Source organism: Solanum pennellii, chromosome 11 (genome assembly GCF_001406875.1).
Source record: "Solanum pennellii chromosome 11, SPENNV200".
NCBI lineage: Eukaryota > Viridiplantae > Streptophyta > Magnoliopsida > Solanales > Solanaceae > Solanum > Solanum pennellii.
The window spans coordinates 59262145-59280750 of record NC_028647.1 but is presented as its reverse complement, the minus strand read 5'-3'; the positions used below and the strand labels follow the sequence as shown (position 1 = coordinate 59280750).

At 35.4% G+C, this 18606-nt stretch overlaps 1 protein-coding gene across 6 annotated transcripts in view; it reads left to right on the top strand.

The window, feature by feature from the left end:
* Positions 1 to 14156, top strand: part of LOC107004985 (rho GTPase-activating protein 7-like) — a 44147-nt gene extending 29991 nt beyond the window's left edge. For 3 of the 6 annotated variants that reach the window (XM_015203424.2, XM_015203426.2, XM_027912972.1), the window contains 9 exons: positions 2805 to 3125; positions 3850 to 3899; positions 4419 to 4479; positions 4565 to 4648; positions 5110 to 5223; positions 5309 to 5478; positions 11265 to 11334; positions 12845 to 13045; positions 13557 to 14156. In XM_015203424.2, coding sequence (XP_015058910.1) covers positions 2805 to 3125; positions 3850 to 3899; positions 4419 to 4479; positions 4565 to 4648; positions 5110 to 5223; positions 5309 to 5478; positions 11265 to 11334; positions 12845 to 13045; positions 13557 to 13742 — 1257 coding nt within the window. In that variant the 3' untranslated portion in view covers positions 13743 to 14156. Of the gene's footprint in view, positions 1 to 2804; positions 3126 to 3849; positions 3900 to 4418; positions 4480 to 4564; positions 4649 to 5109; positions 5224 to 5308; positions 5479 to 11264; positions 11335 to 12844; positions 13046 to 13556 lie in introns of those variants that run through there. The other 3 variants (XM_015203428.2, XM_015203425.2, XM_015203427.2) reach the window with 2 other exon arrangements.
* The last annotated feature ends 4450 nt before the right edge of the window (positions 14157 to 18606 follow it).

Here is an 18606-nt window from a genome sequence, read left to right as displayed (position 1 = left end):
CCAACACCCCTAAATTTGGCCTCCACTCCACTTCCTTCTTGACCAACATTATAGAACTAAACATTGCACCCTATACTTCCTCCTCTCCCACGTGTAACTCACCCCAACCTCCACTGACTCTTATCAAATCCCTTCTCCTATTTGCCATTGCTACCTTTTGAAAAACTGTGTTGGAATCACTCTCCTCCAACCACAACGCCTTCAATTTTTGTCTTAGACTAGTCTCTTGAGTCTTGAGCTAAAGCCAAAGAAGCTACATCCCCTTTTAAAACTGCTTTCTTCTCCTTCCCCTCTCATCTAATTCCCTTCCCACCTCATCCACCAGCTCCCTCATTTTCACCTCTACATCCCACAAATACTTCCTTATTCCACACCCTTATATCATTTTTTTTAGCAAGGTAAAGTTATATTCCTCAGTAATGTGGGTATGCTGTCAACCATCAAAAAATAACAATGCAAGTAATCATAATTACAGATAGTCTAAGAAGTCTACTGACTGTTCTACCTCATCTATACCCTCTTCTTTACACCAAAGATATAAAGTATTAATGCAGTTTTGTTTTACTTTTTGCATTGGATTAGTAATATTCTCAAAACATCTATTGTTTCTTTTCTTCCAGACTGAAAGCCTATTTAGTGGGCATTTGGCCATGAAAATCAAATACTTTTCACTTTATTTGGAATTTATGAAGTTAGAGTCGGAATTGTGTTTGGCCATGCTTTTTGTGAAGAATATTTATAATTTGAATGTACTTTTTCTAAATATGATCTTTACCCCCGATTTCTAAAAACTAGTAATATTACACAACTTCACTAATTTACCTAAAGCATACCATCAAATTTGCTCTAAAAGAGTAATATCTTAAAATAGATAGTTACATAATGTCATAGGCTAGATCCCATATACGAACTACTACATACCATTACAAATATTTTTTCACTTTATTTGAAATTGTTGGAGTTGTGTTTGGTTATATATTTTGCAGATAATATATGGTCATTTGAACGTACTTTATCTAAAAAAATATGAAATATAATATATATGGGGTAATTTTTATAAAAATAAAATATTTGAGTAAATTTGAAAAAGAAAAGTACACGGAAGGGTGTTCTCCAAATTTTATATATAACAACGTACTTGTATTGTCCCCTATGTTGCGCGGACTCTTCGTTTCTCCTGCGTGTCGGATTCGGTCAATCCGGTCCGGATACTTTGACCAGAGCCGAGAAAAAAATGGGAAGAAGAGATAAATTTCATGGCCGGCGAAAGTTGACGACTTTTCTCCAACGAAGTTGTCACAAGGTCTGGTTGCTCCATGGAAAAGAATAGTGAAAAGGGAAAGCTTACAAGAATAGAGAGAGAGAGCATGCAAAGTTTTTTCTTGTACATGGACAGAGAGGAGGTGAAGGTTTCATGGAAAGAACAATGAATTTAAAGTATTTTTCTTGAAAAAGAAAAGAGTTTTTTTTCTCGAAAAGGAACAGAGCATGCTTAGGGTTTCTTGGGAGAAGAAAGGACAACATACATCACGAATTGTACTATCCAATTAAAGTTGGGTTATATATATAAATGATTTTTTTTTTATAATCAATAAAAGGAATTAGAATTTTTTAAAAATTAATTAGTAACAACTTATAATTAATTTATGCTTTTAAATTTGTACATATGCTTTTAAGTATAGGTTTTACAAGATATTTAATATTATTATTATTATTATTATTGTTATAACTATATTTTTTATAATATTGAATAATTTTAGCCGAATCCCCGCACCCGTATCCATATTCGGATTCGCACCTCCGAATTTTAAAATTTAAATTTTGCCGAATCCGACTCTCGGATTCGCGTCCGTCTCGGATACCCGAACCCGAGTCCGAGCAACTTGGATTGTCCCACAAATGAGTTTTGGGGCGGATATAGTGTGCACATACCTTACTTCTACCTTATCAGGTAGAGAAATTGTTTCTGAAAGACCCTCTTCTCAAAGAAAGCAAATACACAACCTTTATGAAGACATAAGCAATAGCAGCAGAAGGCGTTAACAACTCGAGAATGTTGGAGATGGAAGAATAGGTCTTTTATGGGAGCTTTAGCTTGGTCGACTTTGGATTTAGGAGGAAGATGTCGAGAGAAGAGGCATCCAGCAAACCTGGGTTTTCGCTATCAGGGGAACGCATTCTAAAAAGAGAGAGTTTTTTAAAATCTAGTTTGGTTGGATCCTTCATCATATGGGTGGGCTCGCATGAGGCCGTTAGAAACTGGAATGGCCTAAACATCACGCAGCTGAGCAGCATACAGTTCTTGATTCTTTGTAAATGAGGAACAAACTCAAATTCTTAATGCCTTAATCTTAAGCTAGTTGGGGACTTGGGGTCAGCTTTATAGATCCTTACTGTCCTTTTAGCTCCATCTGAATCCCTTCCATTTTTCCAGCCTTTCTGCTGACCTTACACATAGAGGGAGCTAAGTGTACCGGGCTGCCCTTTATTTCTATTCCGTTTTTCATTCAAGTCTAACCTTGAGAAGCAAAGTCATATACTTACAACTATTTCCTATGGCTCTTATCCATACAAAAAGGTAATTGTTATTTGACTATTGCTTCTTCTTAATCATGCATGAATGAAAATGTTATACCTATATAACAACCTAAATCAAAAGGATATTGTTACTCCTCTGGTCTGTTCCATACAAAACTGATTCCTGCTAATCTCATGTATGAAGCTTGAGCAACTAGAATGTCCTGCCAAACTTATTAGATTTTTGTAGACATTTATTTAGCGTGTGCATTAATTTTGCTACACAGGATTTCAGCGGTGATGATTCGGATGTTGAGTCTCCTAGGGATAATCGTGTACAAGGAGTGACTTTAAAACCAACTGTAGACACTCAGCCCCATGCAGTTTCTAATGTTCCTTTCAGCGAACAGCTGGAAAGATGTGGAAATGAAGTTGATGATCCTAGTGAATTAGCTGGTAGTGAGTCTCAGCGATCTATGGGTGGAATACTTCCATCTATGGATCCAGCTCATGGTATCTCCAGACGTGATTCAAGCGCAGACAAGTCTAGCAGCAAGCTAACTCCTAACCTGAATGTCAAAAAGTCAACTTTTTGGGGGAGAAGCAATGTGAGTTTTGGCTTTTATGGATTGATTTCACTTGGTGGGACTATTTATTTTTTGGGGGTTATACTCCATTTCAGTTGTAGTTAGTGTCACAGTTTCTTTTGTTTATGGGTGATACATAAATATTTTCTTTCTATCACATGGTTAGTCTAATTTATGTGGTTATTACTCTCTCCGTTCACTTTTACTTGTCACTTATTCCTAAATAGATTTTCATTTTTACTTTTCACTTTTGGCATATCAAGAAAAAACAATATTTTTTTCCCATGTTTTACCCTCATCATTAAATACTTATTTTTCAAATTATTTTTCTAGACATCATTTTATTGGGGATAGTTTGGTAAAATACCTATATCAATAATTATTTTCTAAATGGATGTGGCAAGTCAAAGTGTGACAAGTAAAAGTGAACGGAGGGAGTATTATGTAAAATCTGTGGGGTTTCTCTGGTGTCTAGAACACTCAAAAGTTTGATTTGTAGTTTGAGTATTATTTCTTACCTTTTGGATAAATTATTTAACTTCTATACATGTGGGGAAAAACAGAAAAATATCTTTTTTCCTTTAAATAGATGATCAAACTTTGGAGAAATTATTGATTGATAAACTAACGTGCTTGTTTTCTTAAAAAATTGAAATAAAGAAAAGAAGTATTGTGTCTGTCACCCATTTGTATCATAACAGCTGGAATTGGGAATCTGATATTTTGATTGTTTTCTTTTGCACAGGCTAGAAAGACGCCATCAGTGGAATCAATTGACTCCTCTGGAGAGGAAGAGTATGTTTCTCTCCCCTACCCCTTCCGTTGGTGTCTTCATTTGGGAGATCAAGGATAGATAAATGGCCTCTTTAATGTTAATATGAATATTTACTTCCTTTAACTTAAACAATGGAAGCTCTATTATCAACTGAAACCTCTATGGTATCCATGTGGATATTTACTCCGTTTTTTATTACACATACTTTCGAGTCTGAGACTTGTTCTATGACAAGGAGGGGGAATGGGCGAGGGTCGATGCAAAAGTGTTGCTATTCTTGGTGAAATGCTTATGTGCAAATGTAAGTTGTTTGCAGTGAGGTTTCAGTGCCATATGATAGTGATGTCCTTTTATCTTTCCCTGCATCTATTCATTTGTTCAATTTGCATTTTGTAAATTCATCCTTCGTTGAGAGATGCAACACTGAAAGATAAAATACTTCCGGACCATATATCATTAATGAGCTAGTTTGATCTTGTTTCGCCCCTTTTAATTATTCAGCATCCATTCTAATGCGAGCCTTGATAACTTGTCGACAGACTTGCTATACAGAGACTTGAGATTACCAAAAATGACTTGCGCCATAGGATTGCAAAGGAGGTGATCTATATTAGTAGATTTTGCACCTCATAATTCATCTTTTTTTTTTCCTTTCTGATACCCTTAATGTTGCCACTTTTACTAGGCAAGAGGAAATGCAATTCTGCAGGCGAGCTTGGAGAGACGGAAGCAAGCCTTGCATGAGCGTCGTTTGGCTCTTGAACAAGATGTATGTTATATTTCCCGTGCAATAAACTCCTAGAAAGCCCACAAACAATTGTTTCGTTTCAAGCTGATTTTCTCTTTTTCTTGAGGGTCTGAGTAAATATGCAGTGGCTGGCTGCACAAATCTATGCACATTGACTTACATAGCTGAGATAAACTACTACAAAACCATTTTTTGGCGACCTTGTTTTTTTTCTAATTTATGCCCATCTTTTGGGTTGATTGTTTACTCATTAATGACCTTTCCAATTCAATATCAGCCCTTCCCACTTGTTGCAAGTTTTCTTATATTTTGGTCACTATATAAAATATAGCAAGGTCTCTCTTTGATAAATTTAGAATTGTCTTTCTACGTGTTCAGTGATTTTAAGATGTGGTGTCCACTTTTAGTTGATGAAACGTTTTGCTCCACAAGATGCCATATATTTTCTATGGTCTAAGAAGTCATGTGTGGTTCTGATGAAGGTTGCAAGACTTCAAGAACAGCTACAAGCTGAGAGGGATCTAAGAGCTGCACTGGAAGTTGGTTTGAGTATGTCTTCTGGACAACTTTCGGGCACTCGCGGTATGGATTCCAAGGTTTGTATTGATGATTCAATAGGTTTATATTCTTCCACTTTCAGTTAATTTTAATATGCTTCTGAAAGGTATTACTTTCTTAAAGACTAGGGCCGAGCTCGAAGAGATAGCCCTGGCAGAAGCAGATGTGGCTAGATTAAAGCAGAAAGTTGCTGAGTTGCATCATCAACTTAATCAGCAACGTCAGCATCACTATGGCTCGCTATCTGATGCTTGTGAGCGGTTTCAAAATGGGCCAAACCATAATTCTCAATTGTGAGTTTTGGATTTGTACTTTTTCAGGTGCAATTGCTTTAATGTCAAGCACTTCTTAGTTGCATGCAGTCGTTTACAGATGTAGTTGCTTTTTATGAGGAGTGCTTGATACGATTTCCATTTCCATTTGATTGAACATGTAAACGATGTTTGCAAAATGATTGTCCATATATTATTGTTCTAAACAGAAAATCACTAGTACCTTTTTTGTTGTGGTAACAAAAGAAGAAAGGTGTAAACTAATGGAAGAAGGTGTTCTTCTATTCATGAATATACAAGGTATTCATACAATTACAAGGAATCCTATAAATAAAAGAAAATATTCTACAATCACTCTTATTATTCTGTAATATCCTACAATCTCTATGTGGTATTGTTACCATATTCTGACACTCCCCCTCAAGGTGAAACATAGATATTGATCATGCCTAGCTTGTCACAAAGATTACTAACTCGAGTTCCATTCAATACCTTGGTGAACAAATCAGCTAATTGTTCTCTCGTCTTCAGCTAGCAAGTGGAGATCAAATATCCTGGAACTTCTCACGAATGACAGTCAACCTCAATGTGTTTATCTCTTTCATGATACACCAGATTTGAGGCTATATAAAGAGCAGCCTGATTGTCACACCAGAGTGTGCTCCACTCCAATTTCAGATAACTAATGATGTATCCACATAATCTCACGCGTAGACATAGCTCTATATTCAGATTATGCACTAGATCGAGATACAACACTGTGTTTCTTACTCTTCTATGATACTAGGTTCCCTCCAACAAAAATACAATAGCCTGTTGTAGTTCTATTAATTTTGGATCCTGCCCAATCGGCATTAGCAAAACACTCAACACGATTATGACTGTGATTGTCATACAATATGCCACGTCTTAGGGCTCCTGTTAAGTAACAAAGAATTTGTTCTAAAGCTTCCAAATGTTTGACCATAGGCAATGACATAAATTGGCTAACAATACCTACTGTGATGGCAATATCGGGACGAGTCACAATGAGATAGTTCAATTCCCCAACTAATCTCTTATATCTCTTTAGATCATCATGAGGATCACCATCATCTTTGCACATTGGCGACCATTGGAGTACTGCAAGGTTTGGCAACCAACTTTCTCCAAGATAGAAAAATTCCCTTGCTTCTATTATATGCAACCTAGAATTTGTTACCTTCACAAAAAAAAAATTATATGCAACCTAGAATGCTGGAAAGACTTGAGAGAAGAGATCACCACAATCACTTCCCGTGATGACAATGTCATCAATATATACAATAAGTAGGATAGTGCTTGCTACGGATTGCCGGTGGAATACGAATGATCACATTTGCTCATTTTAGTCCAAACTTCTAAACTACCTCAAACCAAGCCTGGGGACTTTGCTTCAAGCCATACAAGGACTTCCTCAAGTGACACACTTTTCTCCCCCCCTAGCAACAAAACCTAGTGGTTGCTCCATATACACTTCCTCTTAAAGATCACCGTGAAGAAATGCATTCTTGATATCTAACTAATGTAAAGGCCAATTCTCAAAAGCAGCTAGGAAAATGAATAGCCGGAAGGAAGTGAGTTTGGCCACCGTGAGAAGGTGTCTAAATAATCCATCCATAAGTTTTGAGCATAGCATTTAGCCACAAGTCTGGCCACAGAACCATCCGGATATACTTTAACTACGAAAACCCACCACTTACATCCTATTGGTTTCTTTCCCTTAGGTAAATCCACCAAATCCAAATGTAGTCAAAGGCACGCTTTAAGCGTACTTAAGCCCTGAAGTGAGGCTCGAAACGTGTTGAGCGCTTCGCCTCGCTTTATGTGCGCTTCAGTGTCATTTTTCTTTGCCAAAAAGCCTCTTCTAAAGAAATGACACTAACACTTTATCATAAAAAAATTTCAATTTCTTTGGTCATATATTTGTCATTCATGTTTATAATAATTAGTCTTGAACTAAACATATATGTTTGTATTTTTTTCTCCTTTTGCGCCTTTTGTCAATAAAGCACGCACTTTATACGCGCTTTGCGCCTAAAGCCCCAACGGACCTTAAAGTTTTTTTTGTGTTATTCGCCTTTCATAACACTGCCAAATCCCACGTGTGATCTTCCTCTTAAGGCATGTATTTCCTCGAGCATCGCCCCAGACCATCTAGGATGATGCAAAGCCTCCTTGACTGTTTTGGGTACAGAGATAGAGTCTAGAGAAACAATCAAAGATCTAGATACAGAGGATAAGTTGTCATAGGAAACAAAACTAGCAATGGAATATGTGGATTTACAAGTACGTGTACCTTTGCAAAGAGCAATAGGGAGGTCAATGTTTTTCGAAGGATCGAATGGTGGAAGATATGATGACGAAGAAAATGGCACAAGACATGTTTCATTGCTCTCTCCTCAAGTAAACTTGAACAATTGGAGGTCTTGCTAGCACAAACAGATTAGATCTGAAAAAAAAGATTTCTTGCTCAAAAAAAATAGTCGATTGGTGCTCAATAGAAGAATTGGGTGATAGTGGAACATCATTTAATTGTTCTTTCGAAGTGTGGAACTTGATAGACTAGCCAATCATCTTCCTCCTCCTGGCTAGTAGAAATGGGAGGTGCATAAAGAAATGGGATAGTCTCGGAAAATACCACATTGGTTGACACCAAATATTTGCCAAGTTCAGTTGAGTAACACCGGTATCCCTTCCGAAGTCGAGAATAGGCAAGGAAAACACATTTCAATGCCTTGGGATTCAACTTGGTAACAAATGGTTGAACATCTCGAATATATCTCGAATATAGCATGTACTTCCAAATACCTTAGGTTCTACCGGAAATAGAGACTTGTTTGGGAAAAGCACACTATAAGACATGTTACCAACCAGCACACTAGATGTCATCCCATTAATCAAAAAACAAGTTGTAGACCCCATCTGCCCAGAACTGTTTAAAAACCTTCATTTGGAACAGAAGTGCTCGAGCGGTTTCAAGTAATTGCATAATTTTCCTCTCAACAACTCTATTTAGAGAGGTGTATCAACACATGAAGGCTGATGGAGAATATTGCGTTTGTCTCATGAATGACTTGAAACAATTCTGACATGTATTCTTTGGCATTAACACTTCTTAGAATATGTACTGAAGCATGGAATTGAGTTTTGCCTTCAGCATGGAAGGCACAGAAGTGAGTTAACACTTCAGAACGACTCTTCATAAAATAAATTCAAGTCATTCAAGAGAATACGTATGCCCAGATTTGGAAACAAACAACAGGACATGGTCCCCAAATATTCAGAGCCAGGAGAAATGGCGGAACATGATACCCTCTTGTATATGGTGGATTATTTGGAGAGAAAGAAACAAGAGGTGTATGGAAAATACCGCAGAATCAGTGCAAAAGATCAAATGGCGTTGTATGAAGACTTTCTGTTTTTGGTTTAAAGAGGAGGGTATAGAGGATGCTGGAAAGATTTTAAATTTTTTCTCTTCTTTATAAGTTTAGTAGCAATTTCTTGAGTTGGTCTTTTTTGGGTCACTTGATGAGTTGATGTAAATCTCTTTGATGGTTGCCAGCATACCCTCCCTCATTGCTGAGGAATACAACTTTACCTTTATAAAAGAAAAACATTAGAACCCAACCCGCTTATTAACCCTTGGATCTACCGAGATGCGATGGTGTTTTGCATTGACATGACTCATAATTTACGGAAGAAACATTTTGAAATTGGGGACAAAACTTCTTTGACATACGTAAAGAAGGATGTCCGAACTGACAATGTGTTTTGAATGGAAACACGATACTGGAGTAGGCACCAAATCGAGGATCCCATTCATCGAAATATAGAGATCATCAGATATATGTCCCTTACCAATTACCTTATTTGTCATAAGATCACGAAACAAACAATGATCCAGAAAGAATGAGATATAACAATTGAGGTCTCTGGTAAAGATCAAATCAAAGGCCAACTTTGGTAGACTTGAGATAGATGACAAGGTAATAGTTGAAGTTGGTTTAACAGTTCCTGATCCCACAATGTTACAAGTTGAACCGTAGCTACCGTCACAGAAGAAAGTGTTTTATGTGATCAAAAGCTAGAGAACATATCAGAATTACATATCATGTGATTTGTGGCGCTTGAAGCAATCACCCATTTATTCAATGAGGAGAAGAGACATGTCTTTCTTGACTCTGCTAATGTAGTAACTGAAATGGGTTCCTTAAGTGATTTTTGAAGTGATTTTTAAATTGAGAGAATTTCGCATACTCATCAGCTGAAACAAGAATTGTCTTCTTAGTCATTTTTCTGTTAAATATATCTGGTGTAATTCTTGACAGAAAACAAAAGGAGTTCAACAAGTCTGACCCAGCAGTTCCTCTGAAATAAGTCTACCAGATTGAAGAAATACACAATATCTTCTAGAATCAGCAAACTAAAATTATGAGGCAGCAAACCATATAGTGTTCAACTATGTCAAAGAGCTGATATAAGCAATAAAAGCAACAAATGATCTATAACCAGAATGTTTAAATTTGACTGAACAGTGGCTTTTTAATCAGTTCATGAATCCAGATTTCTGAAACCCAAAAATCTGAGTCTCAGCAGCAACATTAGAGAATACCAGAAGTGAAACAAAAAACCTTCAAATAGAGATTCAACACCAAAAGAATACCAGAAAGTGTCGTGATTGATTAGAAGAGACCAGAGAAGTAAGACAAAAATACATATGTTGGACACACGCCAGCGAGTGGAAGATAGAAACGAGGTGCAGGTGGTACGTGAGGTTCACTTGCTGTCACCTAGACCAGAGATTTCCTTTCCAGACAGAAATCTCCTTCTGTCTCTTCTTATGATGTTGGTGAGATAAATTTTTCGCTCCTTATGAGTGAACCAAACCTTTGTTAGGCTGCGAGGAAAGAATCGAACTTCAAAAAAACTTGAGCCTTAGGCTCTGATACCATGTAAACTAATGGAAGAAGTTGTTCTTCTATTCATGAATATACAAGGTATTTATACAATTACAAGGAATCCTATAAAAGGAAATCAATCAAAACAAATAGAAGAAAATATTCTACAATCACTCTTATTATTCTGTAATATCCTACAATCACTCCGTGATTTGTTACCATATTCTGTAACAAAGGGATATTTTGGTACTTATAGGAGAAGAATATCAATTTGTCTTTATCTATGTTAAGTTGTGATTTTCTTGTGGGTCAATGGATAGGCTCATTTCTGACTATTATTCCTGCATCAACAAGTTTTAAGCTCGTAAAACATTATGCTTTGACGTACAAATGTTATTATCGTAATCCGACTGTTGTAAACAGATAATCTAACATCAAAGTTTAAATTTTAATAGTTAAATTTATCTAATTATTTGAAATTTGGAGAAGTTGTATGAGATAAAATTGTTACTGGTTAGAATCATCTTTCAGGGTTTTTTTTCGATGAAGTGTCGAACCAGTTGGTTTTGCATTTAATCAACACTTCTCTTTAAAAGAATAATTGGGTTTGTGCCTATTCAGTGTTCAAGCTTTGATTATTTAGCAGCTGGTTGTGACTTCTGAGTACAGGCTCCATGTTACAGCACCACAGTGCATTGTACTTTTCCTTGTCACATGAAGTGAAGAAATGATCCACATGGGACATTGTATTAACATTTCATCCTTGGGCATACATATTGAAAGATTTTTTTTTTGGGGTGTGTGTGTGTGTGTGTGTGTGTGCGCTGAACCGTTTCTCCTGATTGGATAACTTTTCGTTTTACTTACGAAGTGTATTTTTATTTGCAGGAAGTATTTCCAACAAGATTTTGACACAACACTGGCTTTCTGTAATCATGAAAGAAGACAAAGAAGTGAGGTGATTTTTACCATTTATTAGCATATCGATCACACAATTTCGGCTCATAAAAAGTTAGACTTGCTGCATTTATCTGGGTTCGGGGTATTCTGTGACCATATGAGAAAGTAAGAAGAAGGGAAGTAGAATTGAGAATAATCCACTTGATTATTTCCTCAAGCCATTGGGGTTCAAATAGCTAAGTATACATATTCTAAGGATGGAAAGAGCATCATATACATAATTACTAGCTATTCTATATTTACAAGATCCTAGATAGATTAGTGTAGGATGTCTAGATTATAACACTCTCCCCTGAAGTTGGTGCATATAATCATATGTTCCAAGCTTGTTACAATTTACAAAATATAGTTGATACAAGAACCAGTTATATTTTAGGAAAACAAGTTCCTTAAAAATGTAAAAAATGACTTTCATAGTGGAATTAGGGAAAACAAGTTCGACAAGTGACATTCCACATCGATTGTGTCTTCCCCACCACCCCACACCCTTATTCTAGCCCCATCTCCTATAGTATTTGTATAGGTTAAATACAAATGTTTGTAAGATTACATCTTTTGCTTATGTAGCAAACACTGGAAAATAAGTTAGAAATCCACTTATTTTCCCAGAAAATATTTTTCTAAAAACCATTTCCCTTAGTACTGAACACACCCTAAGTTCTGCTTTATTTAGCATCGTCCAACTTTCAAGTCTTCATTTGGTTGAAGGATCCTGAGTTGGAGAAACTACTTTGTCTCTTCATGGTACTTATACCTTTTAATTTGTTTTATTTTCTGAAATAAGGGAGCAATTTTAAAGGCATGCACCTTATATTTTACAACTTCATTACCTTAGTCCACCCGTGCAAAAGAACATGTAATTAGTAACCATGGCATTTCCTGAAAATCAAAACAGAATTGATGACCATGGAAGTTCAGTCTGTTTTCATAAATATATCCTTCGAATCATCCAAAGGCTGTATTGACCCTTACCACTGTTGCATCCTTTTTTTGAAAAGGTAAACACTTCCCATTGTTGCATCCTTTCCTCTTCTATTCACTTACCGGAAGATGTGAATGTCAATTCTTTTCCTATTTGTGTAGACATCACCTATAAGCTGTTAGAAGTTATCTTTTGTGATTGGTGGAGTAACTTCTTACTTTGCTCCATGTTATAGTTTATCGCTTGTTAGATCTATTGCATGTCTCGTGCTGACATTACCATCTTAGAAGCTGAAACAATGTTAGATGGTATATTCTGTGGGTCTTCTGTTGAAGTTCGTTACCTAAAAACCATTTTCAGGAGTCTTTATTCCAAGATGATCCTGTGACCCATAGAATTTTCAGGAAATTTAAAAGGTTTTCAAGTGTTAAAATTTGTGCTGTCATAGCTGAACTATTAGGGCAATCTTTTCCCCTTTGTCAATTGAAGTTAATTGTAAAAAATTTAGATGCATATCATCTTGAAATTCTGACGTCAAGGTAGTATAAATTAGCATATATCTTAAGACTCCTTGAACAAAATGCAGGAATTGCTGGGTGCAGATACGAGGAATATCAAAGGACAAGTACTGACATCTGGGGCCAGTAGTAGGCGGCCTGCTCGGAAGCTATTCTTGGATACAACCTTGAGTGATTCCAAGAGTACTGACGCGTCAACCAGTTTATCCTTAGATGAACTCGGTGCTGTTGATTCTCCCTGTGGACCTTCTATTTCAAGGGCCATTGAGGTAACAGAAATAAAAACTTCTACTACTACTCATTCTCAACAGATGATGAACAAGGGGTCACACAATTGGCTGCAAAAAAAAATTATGCATACTTGGATGAACCCTGTACAAATGCTACATCATAGTTTGGTAGGATTTCTTGCACCAGTAGTTTTATACTACCTGGTTTTCTATTATCACTTTGATTAGCAACATGATACTTGTAAGTTTAGCAACATTGCTAGATATGCATCGACTGTATGATGACCCAACAGCGATGCATCTTTTGTTTGATCGTTTTGACTGAACCCAATAGTTTCTACCAAGAACATAAATATGAAAAAAACCAATAAAACTTCAACAGATACTAAATTTTGAACCCATAGTCTCAATGATATAATGGTTTTTAATGTAAGAACTTTAAGATTGAACCCATTAAGTTTAGATCCAGGATCCCCTCATGGTGATTGTGCATATATGGATATTTAGAAGTTAAGTGACATATGGTGATGATCTTTGACTATGAATTTAGCAGGCGATGGATTATGGCCGACATCCCTCAGCTGCATCTTCCACTTTGGTAGAATTAACAACGCGTCTTGACTTCTTCAAAGAAAGGCGCTCTCAGCTGATGGAGCAACTCCATGGCCTTGACGTTAACTATGGATCAACATCTCAAGATTTTATGTACAAACCTTCGTCTCCTCCGTGGAACTAACTGAAGATTATGTATGATCAACATCTCATCATTTGTACATCCTCTGCATCATAGCAATGTACTTTATGTACTGATGGTACTTCTTGTGTATTTTCACCTCTTCCTGCTTTTTGTCTCTATTGAAAAAAAAAAAAATCAACTCTATGTCATTGTAGTTATTTAATTCATTCTGATGAAGTTTTACACCAAAAAAAAAAAAAACTATATAATATAGTGGACAGGGTGTGTTATGGGATGGAGTAAAAAGCTTTTGTACTGTAATTTGTTGAGACATGTCATGAGATCAGTTTGGATTTGAGATGTTCCTACTTCTCATCTCTTATGTGTACAATATGAGTGACTATATCTATTTTGAAAAAAAAATTTCATGTCAAAAGATGAATGCAATAGAATAAAGAGACAAGATTAGAGTTTTTTTCTAATTTCTTCCAAGTTATTAAGTGTATCAAAGTATGTAAAATAGGGGTGTTTATGCCTTTATTTATAGTGTTTGCAGGGGCATACAAGTGGTTGTTATAACATGGCATTAATTATGGACAGTATGGGGGAAGATCATGGAGAAGGTTAGGAGTGTTCACAGTTGGGTTAAAATCAATCCTAATTGATTAAATAAATAATTTTTATTTGGGTTTGATTTTATATTTTTTAGTTTGGTTTGGGTTTGTTCAAAATAATTGAAAAAGTAATTGAACTGAACGGGAAAATAATATACATAATATATTTTTTTTATGAATACTTTTAAATAGCTTATATAAATTTATTCATGAAATGGAAAAGCCAATTTAGATTCAAGCCCAAAATTAGTAAAAATAAAACAAAATTAACTATGATAGAAAATCACAGAATGTTTATATATTGATCTACTTGCTTTATACATTGCTAATATCTTGGTCAAACTTGAATATGTATTAATTGATTATCTTGAAGAATTTAATAATATGAAAGTATCCTCACATGCAAATAGATTATTTGAAGATGGAACTTTATGTAAGGTCATGTGTTTGTATAACTAATAAAATCTTGACATTATTATTTGTTGGGTTAAGCAAATTTATCAAAAGTTTCTTTTGTAGTATATGACTGATAATGTTTCAATGTATTCATCATGTTTATGAGGTCTAAATGATCTTTATTTATATATAGTAATATCACAATCATCGGGTATTCAATGAAATCACTTTAACGCATATAAGGATTTGTTTAAGTTTTATTTAACAAATTTTGAGGAATCTTTATATGTTTCAGAACAATTTAAAACCTTAAAGTATCTTGGGTCTGTAATTTAAAATATTGAGGATATTGATGATGATGATGTCATAAAATGTACGCATTACAACTGCTTGGATGAAATAGAGACTTACCTCGGCTGTCTTTGTGATAAGAAGGTATCACCTAAATTTAAAGCTAAGGGAAGTTCTATAGAGTGGTGGTTAGATCATCCTTGTTGTATTAGGTGGAGTGTTAGTCAGTCAAGAACCACATGTTCAGAAGATGCATGTTGCGGAGATGCAGATGTTAAGATGGATGTGTGGATATATTAGGAGTGACAAGATTTTGAATGAGGTTATCCGGGAGAAGGTGTGAGTGAATTCTGTGGCGGTTAAGATGAGGGAAGCGAGATTGAGATGGTTTGGGCATGTGAACAGGAGGTGCGAGAGGTTGGTTTTACAGGGCACGCGGAAGAGTAGAGGTAAGCCAAAGAAAAATTGGGGAGATGTGATTAGAGAGAACATGACGTAGCTTTATATACCTACAACATGACTCTAGATAGGAAGAAGTGGAGGTCTCGTATAAGGATAGAGGGATAGTAATCGTAGTACTAGTAGTACCGTTGTAGTTCATGTCATATGGGATTTATTATATTTTCTATTATCACAGTATTTTTTATGTTTGTTAATTCTTTTTGTAGACTTTACACTTTTTTTTTATTAATGACTACGCTATCATCATTGTATTCTTCTTTTTCTGATTTGATACACTTAAGTTAAGGATCTTTTAGAAACAATCGCTCTATTTTTCATGGTATTGATAGTCTGCGTACACTCTACCCTCCTCAGACCCCACTTAATGTTATTTCACTTGATTTGTTGTTGTTATTGATTTACAAAAGTATTGCTCTCTAGCTAGACATAACAACAATCAATTATATGTATTCTTGTTTTTCATGTATTGCAAACCAAAAAATCTCATTGCATTCACAACAGAAGAACATCTTCAAGACTTTTCTAAAAAAAATAATACACAAGTCATATTTATATATTATGATTTTACTTTCTGCACAATAATCATTTGTACCCCACATTTATTATATCTCTATATCTTTGAATTATAGGTTCAAAACGACACCTTTTTAAGTGGAATAAAATATATTTGAATTATATTTTTATTTGGACAATCACTTTTATGTCCACGCTATACGAAAATATTAAATTTATGATCTCTGTTATCATTTATAATATTGAGTATTATATTATATCGAAGATACTGGAGAGATCATTTTACATTTGTCAATACGACATAATTATTGAGATCTCTTTATTTTTCATCATTTTCAGATAAACAAACCATTTTCAAGAATTTATAAAGTATTATTTCACGGTGATCTTTTAAAGAATTAGCTTCATTATCATGATCAATTTTATCATTTGCTTCTATTCTTCTTTTAAAAAGAAAATTCCTTTGGAATTAATTGGTCTATGGTGTAACAACATTAGACATTACATTTGACGCTTTTAACTATGAACAAATGCAAGTTCTTAGTAACGTTTATTTTATTTGATAGTTTTGATAAATTTTGTACAAGAAAATGAACCAAGTTAAGAATGGGTAAATTTGTACTGAACTGAGAAAAGAAAATTTGATTGCAGATATTCTAGAAAATTGGGTCCTATCTATTTTTTGTTTGAATTATAAGTTTGATCTTTTTGTATCCATATGGTGTTTGATATTTTTGTGGACGTCTGCTAAGACCTTATTAATGGTGTGAGTTAGTAGCAAAATAAAAACGTCCGCATTTTCAAGTTCAAATGAGATTCAGAGCAGGAATGATCAAATTTATCCTTTTACGTCTAATATAGTCCATTAATTTTTGCTGATACATGATCCTGATGGGTTTTTGACCAATTTTTTTTTTGGAGTCCATTAAAACCTTACTAATGGCGTGAGTTGGTCTCTCCGTTTCGAAGGGCAAATGTTCGAATTTTCAAATTCAAACAAGGCACAAAGCGGGAATGACAAAATTTATCATTTTACATGCGCTAAAATCCCTCGATTTTGTGTGATACGTGATGTTGATGGGTTTTTTGCTGAAATTTTGGTGGGAGTCCATTAAAATCTTATAAATAGCGTGAGTTGGTCCCGATGGAAAACATCCGCATTTTCAAGTCCAAATTAGGCCAGAGCGAGAATGACCAAATTTATCAATTTACATGTGTTATACTCCATGAATTTTTGGTGATACGTGATTCCGACAAGTTTTGACCAAAATTTTTTGTCGGCATCCGTTAAGACCTTATTAATGGCGTGAGTTGGTCCCGATGGGAAAACATCCGCATTTTAATATTCAAACGAGTCTCAGAGCATTAACGACCAAATTTACCATTTTACATGGGCTATCCCAACTGGTTTTCAGATGAAATTTGTGAGCGTTCGTTAAAACCTTATTAATGGCGAGAGTTGGTCCCATGGGGAAAACTCCCATATTTTGAAGTTCAAATGAGACCCAGAGCGGGAATGACCAAGCATATACTTTTACATGTGCAATAATCCATGGATTTTTGGTGATACCTGATCCCGATAAGTTTTTGAATAAACTTTTTTGTGAGCGTCTGTTAAGGTCTTATTAATGGCGTGAGTTGGTTCCAAGGGAAAAACTTTCGCATTTTTAAGTTCAAATGAGACTTGGAGTAGGAATGATAAAATATATTGTTTTACGTTTGCCATAATTCTATGAATTTTGGGTGAGATGTGATCCCGAAGGATTTTTGGCGAAATCTTTTAAAAAGCGCGTTAACACCTTATTAATGGTGTGAGTTGGTCCCAGGGGCAAACATCCGCATTTTCAAGTTCAAATCAGACTCATAGTGGGAATGACTAAATTTACTGTTTTACGTGTGCTATAATCTATGAATTTTTGGTGATACATGATTCCGATGGATTTTTGGCTGAATTTTTTTGTGGGCGTCTGTCTTATTAATGGCTTGAGTTGGTCTTGAGGGAAAACATCCACATTTAAAAGTTAAAATGAGGCCTAGAGCGGAAATGACCAAATTACCATTTTACGTGTACATAATCCATAGATTTTTGGTGATATGTGATCCCATAGATTCTTGACCAAAAGCTTTGGTCGGTGTCTGTTAAGACCTTATTAATGGCGAAAGTTGTGCCCGATGGGCAAATATCTGCATTTTCAAATTCAAACGAGACCTAGAGCAGGAATGGCAAAATTTACTATTTTACGTTTGCTATTCCATGAATTTTTTATGATACATGATCCCGATGTGTTCATCGCCAAAATATTTTGTGGAATTTTGCTAAGACCTTATAAATGGCATGAGTTTGTCCTGAAGAGCAAACATTTATATTTTCAAGTTCAAACGAGGCCCAGAGCGGGAATGATCAAATTTACTATTTTATATTTATTATAGTTCATGGATTCTTGGTGATATGTGATCACGAAAGGTTTTGGCTGAAATTTTTGTGGCCGTTTGTTAAAACTGTTAGGACCGTAAATAAGCAGGTGTAACGCGGAAGCTAGCAATGCAAACCTCGAAGATGACGAGAAATGTACCAAAAAACACAAAGATTTAACGTGGTTCGGTCAATCGACCTACGTCCACAAAGGAGATGAACAATCCACTATAAA